This window comes from Panulirus ornatus, chromosome 48, assembly GCF_036320965.1.
Source record: "Panulirus ornatus isolate Po-2019 chromosome 48, ASM3632096v1, whole genome shotgun sequence".
Classification (NCBI taxonomy): domain Eukaryota; kingdom Metazoa; phylum Arthropoda; class Malacostraca; order Decapoda; family Palinuridae; genus Panulirus; species Panulirus ornatus.
The window spans coordinates 18,943,672-18,962,269 of NC_092271.1; the positions used below are offsets into that span (position 1 = coordinate 18,943,672).

General features: G+C 37.8%; 1 protein-coding gene and 1 long non-coding RNA gene across 5 annotated transcripts in view; one reads left to right on the forward strand and one right to left on the reverse strand.

Annotated features, from left to right (window-relative positions):
- Nucleotides 1–7,571, forward strand: part of LOC139764181 (armadillo-like helical domain-containing protein 3) — a 43,256-nt gene extending 35,685 nt beyond the window's left edge. For both annotated transcript variants that reach the window (XM_071690739.1, XM_071690740.1), the window contains exons 13-15: nucleotides 2,772–2,850; nucleotides 6,406–6,522; nucleotides 7,203–7,571. In XM_071690739.1, the coding sequence (XP_071546840.1) occupies nucleotides 2,772–2,850; nucleotides 6,406–6,522; nucleotides 7,203–7,295 (289 nt within the window). In that variant the 3' untranslated portion in view covers nucleotides 7,296–7,571. The remainder of the gene's footprint in view (nucleotides 1–2,771; nucleotides 2,851–6,405; nucleotides 6,523–7,202) is intronic.
- Nucleotides 7,572–7,691: 120 nt separating this feature from the next.
- LOC139764182 (uncharacterized) overlaps nucleotides 7,692–18,598 on the reverse strand; it is a 33,286-nt gene continuing 22,379 nt past the window's right edge. For 2 of the 3 annotated variants that reach the window (XR_011716323.1, XR_011716322.1), the window contains exons 3-4: nucleotides 10,216–10,384; nucleotides 7,692–8,811 (exon numbers count right to left, since the gene is read on the reverse strand). This is a non-coding gene — a long non-coding RNA (uncharacterized lncRNA). Of the gene's footprint in view, nucleotides 8,812–10,215; nucleotides 10,385–10,556; nucleotides 10,639–18,598 lie in introns of all 3 variants that reach the window. The other variant, XR_011716321.1, reaches the window with a different exon arrangement.

The window sequence follows — 18,598 nt, forward strand, 5'->3', positions numbered from 1 at the left end:
AACAGAGAACTGGGCCTTTGAGGGAATATCCTCACCTGGCCCCCTTCTCTGTTCCTTCTTTTGGAAAATTAAAAAAATAACGAGAGGGGAGGATTTCCAGCCTCCCCGCGCCCTCCCCTTCTAGTCGCCTTCTACGACACGCAGGGAATACATGGGAAGTATTCTTTCTCCCCTATCCCCAGGGATAGATATATTTATATATATATATATATATATATATATATATATATATATATATATATATATATATATATATCTTTTAAACTATATATATATATATATATATTTTTTTTTTTTTTTTTTTTTTTTTTTTTTTTTTTTTATACTTTGTCGCTGTCTCCCGCGTTTGCGAGGTAGCGCAAGGAAACAGACGAAAGAAATGGCCCAACCCCCCCCATACACATGTACATACACACGTCCACACACGCAAATATATATACCTACACAGCCTTCCATGGTTTACCCCAGACGCTTCACATGCCTTGATTCAATCCACTGACAGCACGTCAACCCCTGTATACCACATCGCTCCAATTCACTCTATTCCTTGCCCTCCTTTCACCCTCCTGCATGTTCAGGCCCCGATCACACAAAATCCTTTTCACTCCATCTTTCCACCTCCAATTTGGTCTCCCTCTTCTCCTCGTTCCCTCCACCTCCGACACATATATCCTCTTGGTCAATCTTTCCTCACTCATTCTCTCCATGTGCCCAAACCATTTCAAAAACACCCTCTTCTGCTCTCTCAACCACGCTCTTTTTATTTCCACACATCTCTCTTACCCTTACGTTACTTACTCGATCAAACCACCTCACACCACACATTGTCCTCAAACATCTCATTTCCAGCACATCCATCCTCCTGCGCACAACTCTATCCATAGCCCACGCCTCGCAACCATACAACATTGTTGGAACTACTATTCCTTCAAACATACCCATTTTTGCTTTCCGGGATAATGTTCTCGACTTCCACACATTTTTCAAGGCTCCCAAAATTTTCGCCCCCTCCCCCACCCTATGATCCACTTCCGCTTCCATGGTTCCATCCGCTGACAGATCCACTCCCAGATATCTAAAACACTTCACTTCCTCCAGCCTCTCACCATTCAAACTCACCTCCCAATTGACTTGACCCTCAACCCTACTGTACCTAATAACCTTGCTCTTATTGACATTTACTCTTAACTTTCTTCTTCCACACACTTTACCAAACTCCGTCACCAGCTTCTGCAGTTTCTCACATGAATCCGCCACCAGCGCTGTATCATCAGCGAACAACAACTGACTCACTTCCCAAGCTCTCTCATCCCCAACAGACTTCATACTTGCCCCTCTTTCCAAAACTCTTGCATTTACCTCCCTAACAACCCCATCCATAAACAAATTAAACAACCATGGAGACATCACACACCCCTGCCGCAAACCTACATTCACTGAGAACCAATCACATATATATATATATATTTTTTTTTTTTTTTTGCTTTGTCGCTGTCTCCCGCATTTGCGAGGTAGCGCAAGGAAACAGACGAAAGAAATATATATATATATATATATATATATATATATATATATATATATATTTTTTTTTTTTTTTTTTTTTTCTTTTCATACTATAACAACCCCCTCCCCCTGCATGTGTGCGAGGTAGCGCCAGGGAAAGACAACAAAGGCCACATTCGTTCACACTCAGTCTCTAGCTGTCATGTATAATGCACCAAAACCAGAGCTCCCTTTCCACATCCAGGCCTCACAGAACTTTCCATGGTTTACCCCAGATGCTTTACACGCCCTGGTTCGATCCATTGACAGCACGTCGACCCCGGTATACCACATCGTTCTAATTCACTGTATTCTTTGCACGCCTTTCACCCTCCTGCATGTTCAGGCCCCGATCTCAACGTATACATATATATGCACACACATACATATACATATATACACATGTACATAATTCATACTGTCTGTCCTTATTCATTCCCGTCGCCACCCTGCCACACATGAAATGACAGCCCCCTCCCCCGTGTGTGCGCGAGGTAGCGCTCGGAAAAGACAACAAAGGCCACATTCGTTCGTACTCAGTCTCAAGCTTCATGGATAATGCACTGAAACCACAGCTTCCTTTCCACATCCAGGCCCCACAAAACTTTCCATGGTTTACCACAAACATTTTACATGCCCTAGTTCAATCCATTGACAGCACGTCGACCCCGGTATACCACATCGTTGCAATTCACTCTATTCCTTGCATGCCTTTCACCCTCCTGCTTGTTCAGGCCCCGATCACTCAAATCTTTTTCACTCCATGCTTTCATCTCCAATTTGGTCTTCTACTTCTCCTCATTCCCTCCACCTCTGACATATATGTCCTCTTTATCAATCTTTCCTCACTCATTCTCTCCATGTGACAAAACCATTTCAATACACCCTCTTCTGCTCTCTCAACCACTCTCTTTTTATTCCCGCACATCTCGCTCCCCCTTTCATTACATACTCGATCAGACCATAATAAAATATAATGATATAATTAGTTTTGTCATAAGTCAGTTAAGATCAAAAGTGAATTGTCAGGATAGATAGAAGGAAGCTCTAGGTAATAAAGATATTCATCTAGGAAGTAGGAGGATGTACAAGATAAAAAAGTCAGCAGGAAACTATTTTAATTCATAAAGTTTCCATCAAACTTTTACTTGATTGTGGGAGACAGTGTACTGAATAAGAGAATGTAGAATTTTTTTTAGAAGTACTATTTATATTTTTCTCACTGACAGGTCAATTATCAACCATTTTACTCCAAAGCTAGACAAATGGAGCCAAGAGCATGGTATCTCAACTCTTACTGAGGAACAGGTCAGTCAAATGTTCATTTTTGCTGGGAAATAGAGATAATACTTTTACATGTCATTTATGATCAGTTATGTCCTCTGTGTCTTTGTTTTCCTTTGATCAGTCAGACAAACTTTATAACCACTTTGTGATTTTACTTATAAAATTTTTACCTTCTGGCCTCAGGAATTCCAGAGAACTAACCATAGATATATTCCAACCAAAAAAACTCTGCATAATGCATCCTAGCGTTAAACACTGCATTAGTCTTCAGGTGAAATTTAAGGTTGGCTGGCTATTGACATGTACAATGTATTGCCAATCCATCATGTGAATTTGTTGGAACGATTATCTTTGAAGTGTCCAATAGCCATTTCTAAAGAGAGTTTGAGGGCATTTTAGTATTGTACAATAATTGTTTTCTCTGTTCACGGTGACAATGGCCTATATGCATTAGAAATTCTTTTCTTCATTACAGCTGGAGCTATAAATACAGCCATTAGTGCTTTTAGTGGCTTCCCATGCATTGTCTCTAGACAGCACAGCCTAAATATTTTTCATATGGTGGCCAGTTTATTTGGAGATGTCAAGGAAGCTTGCAAGAGAACTACACCCTCACTTTGTATAATACTTTTTGAAGCTGTATTAATCTTACAGTGACTAGTGAAGACCCTTAGTAATCATATTTGTTTCTTACAAAAACACTTCTGAAAATACCACATATCTCACTAGTTATGCTTGAAAATGCTTCTGGAGTATTTTATGCATCTGGTAGTGAAGCATCCAAAGTTAAAGGGCACTTAACACTAAACATTCTCCCACCAGGCTGAATTGTATATTATTTTATTTTGAAAATTATGTTCTTGTTAATTGTAATGAAAATCATGAATTAGGGTATTTGAATATATTTCACACAGTGTACCTTGGCTATTATGATTGCTGTAGTTCAAGGGTTAGTACTGAAATGGTTAGGGGCATTGTCTAGCAGTTATTGATTTTTTGATCAGTTACCTCTTTGCAAAAATCATCACAGAATCTGTCCATAAAATTTCATGGTCTTGTCATCTTAACCACATTCATCTCATCCAGATGCATGGTCAATTATCATTTATGATGGCTGATGTATGAAAACATTTTAATTCTGTTTTCTCTGTATATCTGGACTTATGTGGTCAGGATAACTGGGACTTCAGCATATATGCCTAATGGTTTGAATATTTTCTTTTAAGAGAAGGCTTTCCTTCAGTTTTCCTTCCATCTTTCTTGTTTTTTTGTCTTATTGCACAAAGTGCACAACTTTACTGAATTATGCCTTAAGCTTCAATCTTCACATCTCATCCATATGCTTTCTGCTGTACCTAATTAGTTTTTTACATCTGATACTACTTCTTTATTTCTTTTCATTACCCCATTGATTTCCATGTGCTGCATCATCAGCTGGCATGTTTAGGTCTTCCTAACTGCTCTGGACACCTTCATATTTTCATGATAATTCTTCTTGTATTCCACACATTTCAGCTGCTGCATTTATAATAGCATAGCAACACATACCCCTTTTTGTATTTACTTGGTCATACATTTGTACCCAGATATCATTTAACCTGGTAAATGCTTTTTTTTTCATTTGTTTTACCCAGTACTTTATCATTCACAACTCTTATTATTTGAACCATTGTTTTGTCTTAAATTTTTATTTCATGTTCTCAGTTGTATTGGGTTTATTGATATGTGCATCCATAGGTTGCCTGATTAGATACATATAGTCTATATAGCTCCAGTTTAAGAAAAGGGCAATACCCTCTGCAGTGTGCATCTCTTTGTACATACATGGTTGGATAAGTACTCCAGGAACTAAAGATTGTGTTAGCTTATGTAACTGCTTGAGCACATTGATTCTGAAATTTGCACAAAAATGTTGTGGATATATTGTGCATTCCTATCTACCCTGCAAACATTGGTGCAAAAGAAGATACAGTATACTTAAAAGGTCCTGGAACTGGGCCCCAAAGATATGTAGATGTATATATATGTATATGTGCTTGTATGGGAGTTTATGGTTTATGTACGTATATGTGCATATGAGTGGATGGGCCGCTCTGTCTGTTTTCTGGTGCTACCTTGCTGACGAGGGAAATGGCAATCAAGTAAAATGAAATATGAATAACTACTTACAATGGGTAAAACACTCATGGATGAAATACTTACACATTTCTTGCAGTAACTGGGAGTAATATTTTCTGAATTCACAGATTTTATAACAGTTAAGTACATATTGTTGAAGGGTACGGGAGCAATGCTGCTGGCAAAACTTGCATTTTGTCGTTCAGTATCAACAGGATGAGCATACTCCCACTATAGCCAAGCAGTACTTGGGCCACAACTACATCAGGGTGTCTAATGATTTTGTTTCTAGAGCTATATATAAGGGTTTCTTCTTGCATGATCATGATGGTAGACAGATTGGTTTCTGTCCATATCCATTCATCTCAAGTCTAAAGAAAAAAAATTTAAGTTCTTTTGGGGAATCATTTATAAGCTACATAAAGGTACACCAGTGCTATTGTTAGTTCCATCCTTTGTGGCATGAAATTTACCTAATATGTTTAGGGTTCTTTCTTCTTGCTTGATATTATGTTGATAGGTGGATAGGCTACTGTCTGCTTCCATTCAAGTCTAAAAAATTTTGCTTCTTAAGCTCTTTTTAGGTGATTGCTTATATTACTACATGCAGGTAGACCCTTATCTCTGTTAACTTCATCCATAGAAGTGTAAGATTTAGCTAATTCATCATTCCTATCATACATTCATAGCCCAGTACATTAAAGCATCCAGAATAACTGGTCTTTTGAATGTTATGAATCATTTTATATCTCTGTCTTGCTTCAAACACAAGCATATTACAGTCATGTTAAAGGTGTTAGTGAAAAGACAAAGTCTCATATACTTGGACTTTCTTGGAGGTATTGACAAGTTCATGGCAGTGAGAATAACAACAATTCTGTATCAAGAGTAAATGCCTAATTACTGATCTTTACTCCCCATTCTGGATATCATTGTCAGTGTTTGTTAAAACAAGACTTCCAGAAATTTCCAGGGCTCATTGTAGAAACCCATCCGTGTTTATATGTGATAGACTTTGTTCGATGTCATTTATTAATATTGTCCAAGGGCATCATGTTTAACTCAACCTTAGCTTAGTCTACATCTAAAGAAAGGAAGGAACATTGATGTCAGAGGGAATAGTTTCTCAGAGGGTAGGACAGTGCATCTACCATCTAATGCTGTGGAGTTGGATTCTTTAGCAAAAGTTTCTAAATTTCCATGGCATCTTCTTTTGATATACCCCTAAATTTGAGTATTTTACTCTCTGGATCAATCTCTTTTCAAGTATACTTTTCCCCTTGTACCTTTAATCATATAGTCCTTTTTTAAATGTAACTAAATATTTGTCGTTTGCTCTGCATGCGAAATTAACTGTTATTTGACAGGTAAACTGTTCTTTTACTATAGATTAATTGATAGATAAGATGGGAAGATATTAAAGAATAAGCCATGAAATATTGAGGTCTTGCATTGCAGGTTTTGGAGGTTGTGCGGAACAACTATGACAGTTTGACTCTCAAACTCCATGATAGTCTTGATCAGTATGAAAAGTATGCAGAAAAGCCACAACATGCAAACTTTTTTACAAATATGGTAAGTACATAACATATATGTGATTGCAAAAAAGGAGATTGAAACAAAGAAGTAGGTAGTAGCTTCCATTTATAGTCATTAAGATTAATTATTGTTCAGTACAGATTGAAAAAAAATTAATGGCTGATTTGTATCTGGGTGTCATAGAGTATTCTGTGTATGAAGTCAAGTGTGTGAATGGAGATTATTCTGACATGAAAAGCAACTCAGTTCACAAGATGAGTGTTGAGGATGTGTATGAATGAACTGAGGGGCTGTGTGCATCTGACCACCATATATAATTGGAACTTAGACAACAGTAACAGATAGATTATAGAATAGGTACTTGGTAGCAAACCTTCTATACTTGCCCTGAATGTGAGCAGGTCCATCAACATTGATTCCCTAGTAGGTTTTCATATGATAAATCCCTGATATTGCCAGCTTATGGACATTGTATGCACATGTCAAGATTGGGCAATTTTAGGGTTATCTTGGCCTGGATATATCATGTAATTCGTCATTACAATCACCTGCAGAAGTGTAGAGAATTAATTTCTCTATGGTTCCTTTAGACATTTCATTTTTTTACAAGCATATGAAAAACATGAAAAAATTGATGGTCATGAAAACTAGATTTAAGATATGACCATACACAAGACAGGCACTTGAATCTTTAGTATTTTTCCATTTCTTTTCAGGTAAGAAGCATTCTCAGTGATACAAGACAAAGTATAGATTTCAGTGCATTTGAAAATTTGTCGATATTACAAGAACTGAGCAACTCAACGTGAGATCCATTTCAGGTGGTCGGGTTATGAATCGAGTGATTTTTAGAACAATTGGCTATGCCATAGACAGTGATGAGTATGTTCAGAGTGATTAGTGAGCAATTAATATAAGAGTGACTGGTATTTCCTTTGAAGAACTACTCTAAGAAAAAAAATCATTCAAAGAATGTGTGAAGTTGCTCAAATATCTTGTGTGGATGGTATTGAAGTTATTTATTTAACGTGTATAATACTTTGTCTAATATGTAAATATATTTTCATTCTAAGAAAGAAAGAGAATATGAATTACCCCTAAATGTATTCTTACCTCCAGATGATTTAGATTTATGCTTAAGTGTTTTCATATGAAAAATATTTTTTAACAAGTAAAATAACAGTGTTCAGGAATTATTATCATCATGCATTACTAGACATTTAATATTACATATATGAAGGCCATATTGTTCAGTAATATTCAGATTGATCATGTAGTCTTAGTAACAGTCATATTATTATCTGTATCATGAGATTTTGTCTGTATAGAATTTCATATTTACTTACATATTTTTTCTTTTATCACATTCATAGAACTGTGAATATTAGTGACATCTTTTGGGCAGTTGTGGATTATATTTTGATTAAAGTTAGCATAACAACACTGTACCTGCCTAGGTGGCTGATTAGCATTTCTGCCTGGTGTTAGGAAGAGCCAGGTTCAGTTCCTTACTGAGCCATGTGCAAAGTCACTCGGGGATCATATTAGGATAGTATATCTCATACATAGATAAGGGTTGGTGTGGTGAAACATCCTAATGTTTGTGGCCTTGTGTCTAGAACTTCATTAGTAATTGTGTTCAAAGAAAGCTTGATAAGCCTTAGAACTGAAACATTACATTGTAGCATTACAGTAAAATCTCTCTAATTTTTACAGTCTCACTCTTAACTTGATATTGCACATTATTAGGAGGATATTACTCTGTTTTCAGATGTTTGATGTGGTATTGATGTAAACCTTGTGTGATCATATTTCCTCTTCATTTTTGTATTTGTAAGGCCAAGCACAGTGCAGGAAGATTGTAATCATAAAATAGAGAATGAGAATATGCAAAATAATTTTAACAGTTATAAAAAAAAGGCAGAGAAACTGTAATTAAGAATGTATAGGTAGTGAGACAAAGGTCTGAAAAAGAGTAAAGCCTCTTTTACTGTAAGTATATGTGAATGCCTGTTGGAATGGTAGTAAATAATGAATAGCTGGGGTTGAATTGTAGATGGGACTGAGTTCCTGTTATAGTCTGCCGTAACAAAATTGAATCTCTCCAAGTGCTTTGTTGCTTCAGTTTGTGACAAGTTATTACTGAAGTAAAATATGGCCAATATGCTTTCAAGTTATTACAGTAGGACAGTACTCTAGACACAATGAGATTAACATCATCATTACTGGTGGTCTTGCTCTGCCAGTTGTCTAAAAGAAGGAGAATCCCATCTCCTCATGCCTAATGGAAATGGCAGGTGCCTGGTTGGTGTTACATCATCATGCCTGAAAGAAAAGGTAGCTGTTATGAGATGTGGGCTGTCATTCACTGAATTCAGAAAGTCAAGTTAGTGTTGAAGACTACAGAGAATAGCAGGAGAATACAAGTATAGAGCCATGAAACCACCATACTGTTCCCGTTGGTTTAGATAAATTAGGGTGAGACAGCAGCCATTTTTCAAATTCATCACCTTATCATAGCTTTTGAGTCAGAGAATGCAAGATGCATTATTGATTCATGTATCCTCTTAGAAAAACTGGAGGAATTTGATTTACAAATTCCTGTATATGCTTGAACTTTTTGATAATTATAAACTGTACAGTTCATAACATAATTGAGTGAATATAAAGAAATTAAAAGGGGTGGAATGGGTAGAAAATATTTGTCAACAAAGAGAACTTTTCTGACTAAATTTGTTTTTTTTCATTAAGAAAATGAATTCTTCAGAAATAATTTAGAGGTAATATATGCTATACATACATATATAGATACATACATCTCATGTTTTCTTGCCTTCTCTGCCTCAGCAAGGTTTCATCAGGAACAGACAATTCAGCCTCTGAGGGAAATCCCTACCTTTGTTCCCACTTTTAGAAAATTTACACAAAAAGAAAGGATATCCAGCCCCATGCTTCCACACCTCATATTCATCTGTAATACACAGGAGATAAAAGAGTACACCCACATATCTTTTAATGAAGTGGATGTATTCCATGGCTTTATTTTGCTCAGAAAATATTTTACCAGAGAATATAACATAGGATGCAAAGAGATGTGTTTTAGGATTAAAGGGGGGTACTACAAGCAGCAACATTGAATAAGCATAATTAAATACGAACAAAAGTTTATATTGCCTGATAATTTGAATACTCATATGTAGAAAAAAGTATACACATTAAAAGTACCAAAGTACGATAGTGAATCAAAATGACACTCGCCATTTGTTTACTTTTTAAGAGCTAGCACTAATTTATCACTGCATTACTCCTACTCCATTCCTGATTCACCAAATTGGCATCACCACCTCTGCCACCATTGTCAACCGTCAACAGTACCATCATCAACACAGCCAGTACTACCACTATAATCATGACAAACCACCACCACCACAACCAACCTCTTAAATGAACTCATGACATTAATGTATAAACAAGCCCTCATATTTAGATTCAAGTGGCTTTACCCATTTTTTTTATCATTTTAACTTTGTTCCCAGAGGATTCATTAATAGAGGTATGGTTGTAGTATTATTTCCTTCCTATGCCCAGGGGAAATGGGATGGTAGGCAAAGAAATTGTTACAGAAATATAGAAAATTATTCAGTTCCCTTCTTCCGAGACTTTGATCCCTTCAGAATTAATCTAGAAAAGGTATACCCTGTACATACATATATATTTTTTCAATAATACCTCCTTGTTGTTTCCCGCCTTACTGATGTAGCACCAAGAACAGATGACTCAGCCTCAGCCTTTGAGGAAAAGTTCCCGCCTTGCTTTGTTCTTTGTTCCTATTCTTTGAAATTAGTTGCACGGGAGGGGAAAATTTCCAGCTTCCTGCTCCCCACCCTGTAGTCGCTTTCTGTAACATGCAGAAGAGACATAGGTAGTATTCTTTCTCCCTTATTCCTGGGGATAATATACATACATATGTATCATTACTAAGTCACCCTTGTACTTCTTCTAAAAGATGCTTGCTGTTTCAAGTTTGTGCTCCATGAGGGTACAGGTTAAGATGGAGTCTAAGGAGGTACCTCAACTGTACTGTCCTATGTCCTTTCTGCTAATGATGATAAAGCCTCATCAGAGATGACTTCTCACTCACAGTATCATCACCTGTAGGTAGAATCCATGAAAATTAGAAATTATAATTTTCTTTTTTCACACATTCACAGTGTTTCCAGCCATATCAAGATAGTGATGGGAAGAGATGAAGAAATGACATTCACTCACATCTACTCTCTAGCTGCCATATGTAATGCACCAGACCAAAGCCTCCTTTGACCTTTCTGTTGTTTCTTCTGACTGTTCATTTGTCCTGGTTCAGCCTGTTGAGTTGCTCTGGTTCAAAACATCTATTCCATGCGTGCCTCACACACTCCTATTATTATTACCATTATTATTATTATTATTATTATTATTATTATTATTATTATTATTATTATTATTATACTTAATTGCTGTTTCCCACGTCAGCGAGATAGCACCAGGAAGCAGACAAAGAATGGCCCATGCTCTCATATACACATATATTTACATAAATGCCCATACACGCACATATACATTTATATACATATCAACATATACATACATACACATACACACATACACATATACACACATGCACATATTCATACTTGCTTGCTTTCATCCATTCCCGTTGCTACCCACCACACAGGAAATAGCGTTGCTACCCCCTGCTTCAGTGATGTAGTGCCAGAAAAACTGCCAAAAGAGACCACATTCGTTCACGCTCAGTCTCTAGCTATCATGTGTAATGCATCGAAACCAAAGCTCATTATTATTATTATTATTATTATTATTATTATTATTATTATTATTATTATTATTTTCATTATTAATATGATTATATGTGAGAGGGCTAAAATGGTCAAGACATGTGGAGGAGATGACATAGAGAGAATGACTGAGAAGACATGCATTTCATAAGTGGAAAGGGCAGTGGGGAGACCAAGAAAGAGGTGACAGGACAGAGTGAAAGAGGCTATGAGTTATCTAAGCCTGAATACGCAAAAGGGGTAAAAGGCATGCAAGGGATTGGAGCAATGTGGTCTGCAGGGGGTGATGTGCTGTTTGTGTGCTGAATAGATGTACATGATATGGTCAGGATAAACCACAGAAATTTCAAGGGCTAAGCTGTGGATAAGGAGCTCCGGTTTCAATGCATTATACATATCTGCTAGAGTGGGGATGTGAGTAAATGAGGCCATTCTTCATTTGTTTCTGGTGCTATGTGGCTAACAAAATAATAAGAAAAAAGTATTATACATGCACATAAATACACCCATCAGCCTCATAATGGTGAGGTTATGTTTCTGATAAACCTGTCATTGTACAAAATTTTTCATTCACCGCTACAACCCATTATATATTTGGGTTACTTTTTAAGCACTTTTCTTGGAATATACATGCAACATCTATGACCAAGAACTACTTAAAACACAACTATTGATTTAGACAATACTCAGTTCAAATTTGCCAGAAAATGTGATGATGGGCTTGGGAAAATAATGGTTACTGGGAGGGAAAGAGAAGGACACTAGGGATATCTTTGTCACCCTCTGACTTGTCTAACTCAGCAACCATTTCAGTTGGAGGTGGAGGAGGGAAATTTTCCTTGACTTTTTGTAAAAGATATTCAGTTTTATCTCCAGCATGCCTTTTATTATTTATAAAGCTCCCTGCAACTATATAGAATTTCTATAAGCGCTACAAGAAACTAAGTTGGAAATGGTTAAGATGTCATTTATCAGAAAAGAGTGGATGAGTGGAACAAGCCAAACAATGAAGTTGCAAGAAACTTTTAGAAGTAGCCTGTGGCCGCCACAACACTTGTCCTAGGAGTGAAAAAATACCACAGATACTCTAACTTTATGCTGCAATTGGTAAAATGGTAACCACTATTTTCAGCATGTACAAAACTGCATTTGGTAATACTGCCATCTATAAGGGACCCCATGACTCAAAGTGAGTGAAGGAAATTTACTCTTAAATGGCAGACTTGGACAAAGATTTAGGTCCTCAAAATTTTTTGTATCCTTTTAGGGAATGAAAGAAATAATGTGAAAGTAAAGGATATGCACAGATGCATAAGCTAACATAACTTGAGAGGCCATGGTATCTTGGTGGAGGGATGTTGGAAAAAAGGTAGACTTAAAGCAGGGGGCTAGTCTCATGATGCACATAAAGTTATAGCATATCACTGAAATGGCCTTGGTATAGTGGTGAAGAACATGTTGCTGCTGATGGATGTGAAATGGAGTGGTGGAGGAAGGGGGCATGAAAGGGGTGTTGGGATGAGCCTCATATGTTAACGTAATGACATATCACTGTTTTGTATATTGTTTACATATTTGCATATTTACAAATTTACATTTATACATATGTATTCACACTTCAGAATTACTTTCAGAGTGTGTAGAATGCACCTTTAGTGACAAGATAACATTTAACACCCTTACAACTATCAAAATATTGATGGAGACTTAAACAAAGCCCACAAAACTTAGAGCTCATAGGATGATACATACCACCTGCCACAAAAGTCATCATTTGATGACTCCTGACTTCTAAAGGTTAAAAGAACTTTGTTCCAAGTAATGAGATGTCTTTTTGTAAGCAGAAGATAGAGGAAGAGAAACTGAAAGAATGAGACAGCCCTTTGCATCTCTGGAAACATGAGGCAGATCTCAGTGTGGAACATGAAAGAGCATGAAAGTTTAAATGAAACAGTGGTAATGATTATAGTTGTGCATGAAACAATATGTATCATCTACAGCTATGAAATCAGCTTGTCAGGATCAGCTGACAAGCTGATTGGAGCATGCACATGTACGGCTATTTATTGGAACATGGACCAGTACATTGGCTTTCTCCATCAGGTTTAAACTTTCCCTGCATCCAAGCATGTTGGTGATTATGAAATCTTCTTCATGGTCTCTGAAACCATCCATCAACTATTGTAACACCTTTGAAAGCTGAAGGCCCAAGGGCAGTTCTTGCCATTTAAGTTCAAGAAGTCTCTTGGGAAGTTAGGTATGATATAGATGAAGCAAGTAGCAGGCTTGTCTTGATAATGTTGGAGGCCTGTGTACAAGATGTAAATTGGGAGCATCTGATACATTTCTGGGAGAAATAAATACTGTGGTATTTTTTTCTTAGACCAAAGTCCATTACTATTAGAAAAAGTTTTACATTTTGTTGGTATACATAAGGATTGTGAGCTAGATTGACTCTACTGAAGTAGAATGGGTCCACTGCTATTGATTTTATTGATTATACCTCAGAGTCCTACATCCCTTCTATCCAATTTTTCTCCGAATCAGGGTTTCATCACTCATACTCCGATACTTGTTGCATCAGGGATGGAACATATCAGGTTATTAAACTTCCCTTCCCATGAAACCCACCCTTCTTTCATTTCTGCTCAGAATCATTAACAAAATTTTATTTGTAGTCAACACACTTTCATGAAAAGAAAGCGTGCTGATGACTCATATTGGCAACTCTTTCTGGTCCTTAACTAAAGTCATCTCCAATATGTTGTGTAATTCATGCTATCTCCTCCTCTGACCTGATAATGCCACTCTTGTTGGGACTTTCTATGCTTCTGTGTCTTGTCCTACTCTCACTGGACGTGTGCCATCTCATATTTTCCTGTGCAATATCTTCTAAGCATTTTCTTAGTTCCAAGTGGGAAATGTGTATGGCCCAGATGGCACACAGAGGTATACTCCATAGGGAGTATACTTCTGAGCTAGCAGTGATTCTAGCTCACACATTTCATTTGTCTAAAGAATTCCAGACTGTTCCTCCTTCATGGAAGAATATCTTGATGCAGCCCATCCCTAAGAAAGGAGACCATTCTAACTGTTCACACCATCAGTCCAGTGCCCCAGCTTCTGTTGTCTCCAGAATCTTTGAAGATCTCTGCAACTCCCACTTTTCCTTACTGTTGGAATCTCATTCCCTACTTTCTGTGCATCAATTGGAATCTCACTCCTTTCTGTGCAAAAATACTGTCTTGCACTATGAGGTCCATTTGTGATCTCTCCCTTGTGACTCAGGTCTGGTCCTCCTCTCTCATGACTTAAGTGAATCTTTTGTCATGGCATATGACACCTTTAAGGGCACTGCAGTAGTTGTTGACGGAGGAACTTCTCCCTTTTTTTCCATCAACATGGGTGTCCCTCAAGGTATTGTTGGCTTCTCTTTCTTCTTCCATAATTGATTGTTTCATAAACTTCTAACTCTATTCACTCTTACCCAGACAATCCTGCTTTGCCTAACTTTCCTTCCTTCTTTATTTTATTATTTATTCTCATTCTCAACTTATTTCCCCCCTTAGATCAGACCGGTGCAATATCTCAGAGTGGAGAAGCTTTCTTCCTTAGATCAGACCTGTGCAGTATCTCAGAATGAAGAGGCAGTAACCTAGTAACTAGTAAAGTTCAATAGTGCTAAGATGCAGTTTCTCCCTGTATCTCTAAGTGTCACTCATTTCTTGCTGTTCAGTTTTAGAATACCATGATTCATCCATGTGAAGCTGTTGAATTCTCCTTTGTTCATCCTTCTCTGTTCTTATAACTTCCATACGAGAGTTAGATCTGCAAACACCTGCAAAGCCTAATTAATTTTTTCATTCTTTTTCTCTTACTTTTTCTTTTCACCCAAGAAAGACTTAATTGGGGCATATTTTGTCCACCCTTATCATTTCAACTATGATAGTACAGCAGGATTATTTTGAAATATAACAGCATATAAGAGAAATATAAAATACATATCCCTTAAATTTTTTTTTTTTTTTTATACTTTGTCGCTGTCTCCCGCGTTTGCGAGGTAGCGCAAGGAAACAGACGAAAGAAATGGCCCAACCCACCCCCATACACATGTATATACATACGTCCACACACGCAAATATACATACCTACACAGCTTTCCATGGTTTACCCCAGACGCTTCACATGCCTTGATTCAATCCACTGACAGCACGTCAACCCCGGTATACCACATCGCTCCAATTCACTCTATTCCTTGCCCTCCTTTCACCCTCCTGCATGTTCAGGCCCCGATCACACAAAATCTTTTTCACTCCATCTTTCCACCTCCAATTTGGTCTCCCTCTTCTCCTTGCTCCCTCCACCTCCGACACATATATCCTCTTGGTCAATCTTTCCTCACTCATCCTCTCCATGTGCCCAAACCACTTCAAAACACCCTCTTCTGCTCTCTCAACCACGCTCTTTTTACTTCCACACATCTCTCTTACCCTTACGTTACTCACTCGATCAAACCACCTCACACCACACATTGTCCTCAAACATCTCATTTCCAGCACATCCATCCTCCTGCGCACAACTCCATCCATAGCCCACGCCTCGCAACCATACAACATTGTTGGAACCACTATTCCTTCAAACATACCCATTTTTGCTTTCCGAGATAATGTTCTCGACTTCCACACATTCTTCAAGGCCCCCAGAATTTTCGCCCCCTCCCCCACCCTATGATCCACTTCCGCTTCCATGGTTCCATCCGCTGCCAGATCCACTCCCAGATATCTAAAACACTTCACTTACTCCAGTTTTTCTCCATTCAAACTCACCTCCCAATTGACTTGACCCTCAACCCTACTGTACCTAATACCTTGCTCTTATTCACATTTACTCTTAACTTTCTTCTTCCACACACTTTACCAAACTCAGTCACCAGCTTCTGCAGTTTCTCACATGAATCAGCCACCAGCGCTGTATCATCAGCGAACAACAACTGACTCACTTCCCAAGCTCTCTCATCCCCAACAGACTTCATACTTGCCCCTCTTTCCAAAACTCTTGCATTTACCTCCCTAACAACCCCATCCATAAACAAATTAAACAACCATGGAGACATCACACACCCCTGCCGCAAACCTACATTCACTGAGAACCAACCACTTTCCTCTCTTCCTACACGTACACATGCCTTACATCCTCGATAAAAACTTTTCACTGCTTCTAACAACTTTCCTCCCACACCATATATTCTTAATACCTTCCACAGAGCATCTCTATCAACTCTATCATATGCCTTCTCCAGATCCATAAATGCTACATACAAATCCATTTGCTTTTCTAAGTATTTCTCACATACATTCTTCAAAGCAAACACCTGACCCACACATGCATCACAGCAGAAGCTTCATGGACAGAATGGCTGAGCCATGTCAAATACTGTAGAAAAAAAGATACAAGCTTTTTTTTCTGCCAAACCCTCAACAGTTATTCCCTATCTTTTGGAATTTTTAGAATTACTCAAGATTACAATGAAAACCCAGAGCGAGGAGAGGGGGTTGTCATTTCATGTGTGGCGGGGTGGCGACAGGAATGAATAAAGGCAGCAAGTATGAATTATGTACATGTGTATATGTGTATATGTCTGTGTATGTATATATATATATATGTATACATTGAAATGTATAGGTATGTATATGTGCGTGTGTGGACGTGTATGTATATACATGAGTATGTGGGTGGGTTGGGCCATTCTTTTGTCTGTTTCCTTGCGCTACCTCGCTAACGCGGGAGACAGCGACAAAGTATAATAAAGAATAATAATCTATCTTTATCAAACAGAAATTGATGGAAAAGTGGAGTGAAAAAAATGTTGAGTGACTGGGGCCAGAACATGTAGAAGGGTGAAAGGCATGCATGGGATAGAGTGGACTGGAGCTATGTGGTATACTGGGATCAACATGCTATCAATGGACTGAACCAGGGTATGTGAAACATATGGGTTAAACCATGTAAAGTTCTGTGGGGCCTGGATGTGGATAGGGAGCTGTGGTTTTGGTGCTTTACACATGATAACATAGTGCAAGGTGTGGCCATTAAGTATGGAAAGAGAAAGGTATATATGTATAATCATGGTGTGGGAGGAAACTGCTAGAAGCAGTGAGAAGTTTTTATTTTTGGTGTAAGGCATGTGTACAAGGAGGAAGAGATGTGTGATTGGTTCCCAGTGAAGGTCGGTCTGCAGCAGGGATGGGTGATGTCACCATGCTTGTTTGATTTGTTTTGGAATGGGGTGGTGAGGGAGGTAAAAGCAAAAGTTTTGGAGAGAGGGGCGAGTATGCAGTCTCTTGAGGATAAGAGGACCTGGTGAGTGAGTCAATTGCTTATTTGCTAATAATAATAATAATATATATATATATATATATATATATATATATATATATATATATATATATATATATATATATATATATATATATATATATATTCTTTTCTTTCAAACTATTTGCCATTTCCCGCATTAGCGAGGTAGCGTTAAGAACAGATGACTGGGCCTTTGAGGGACTACCCTCACCTGGCCCAATTCTCTGTTCCTTCTTTTGGAAAATCAAAAAAAAAAAAAATATATATATATATATATATATATATATATATATATATATATATATATATATATATATATATATTATTATTATTATTATTATTATTATTATTATTTTGCTTTGTCGCTGTCTCCCGCGTTTGCGAGGTAGCACAAGGAAACAGACGAAAGAAATGGCCCAACCCACCTCCATAGACAATGTATATACATACACGTCCACACACACAAATATACATACCTATACATCTCAATGTACACATATATATACACACACAGACACATACATATATACCCATGCACACAATTCACACTGTTTGCCTTTATGCATTCCCATCGCCACCTCGCCACACATAGAATACCATCCCCCTCCCCCCTCATGTGTGCGAGGTAGCACTAGGAAAAGACAACAAAGGCCCCATTCGTTCACACTCAGTCTCTAGCTGTCATGCAATAATGCCCGAAACCACAGCTCCCTTTCCACATCCAGGCCCCACACAACTTTCCATGGTTTACCCCAGACGCTTCACATGCCCTGATTCAATCCACTGACAGCACGTCAACCCCGGTATACCACATCGATCCAATTCACTTTATTCCTTGCCCGCCTCTCACCCTCCTGCATGTTCAGGCCCCGATCACACAAAATCTTTTTCACTCCATCTTTCCACCTCCAATTTGGTCT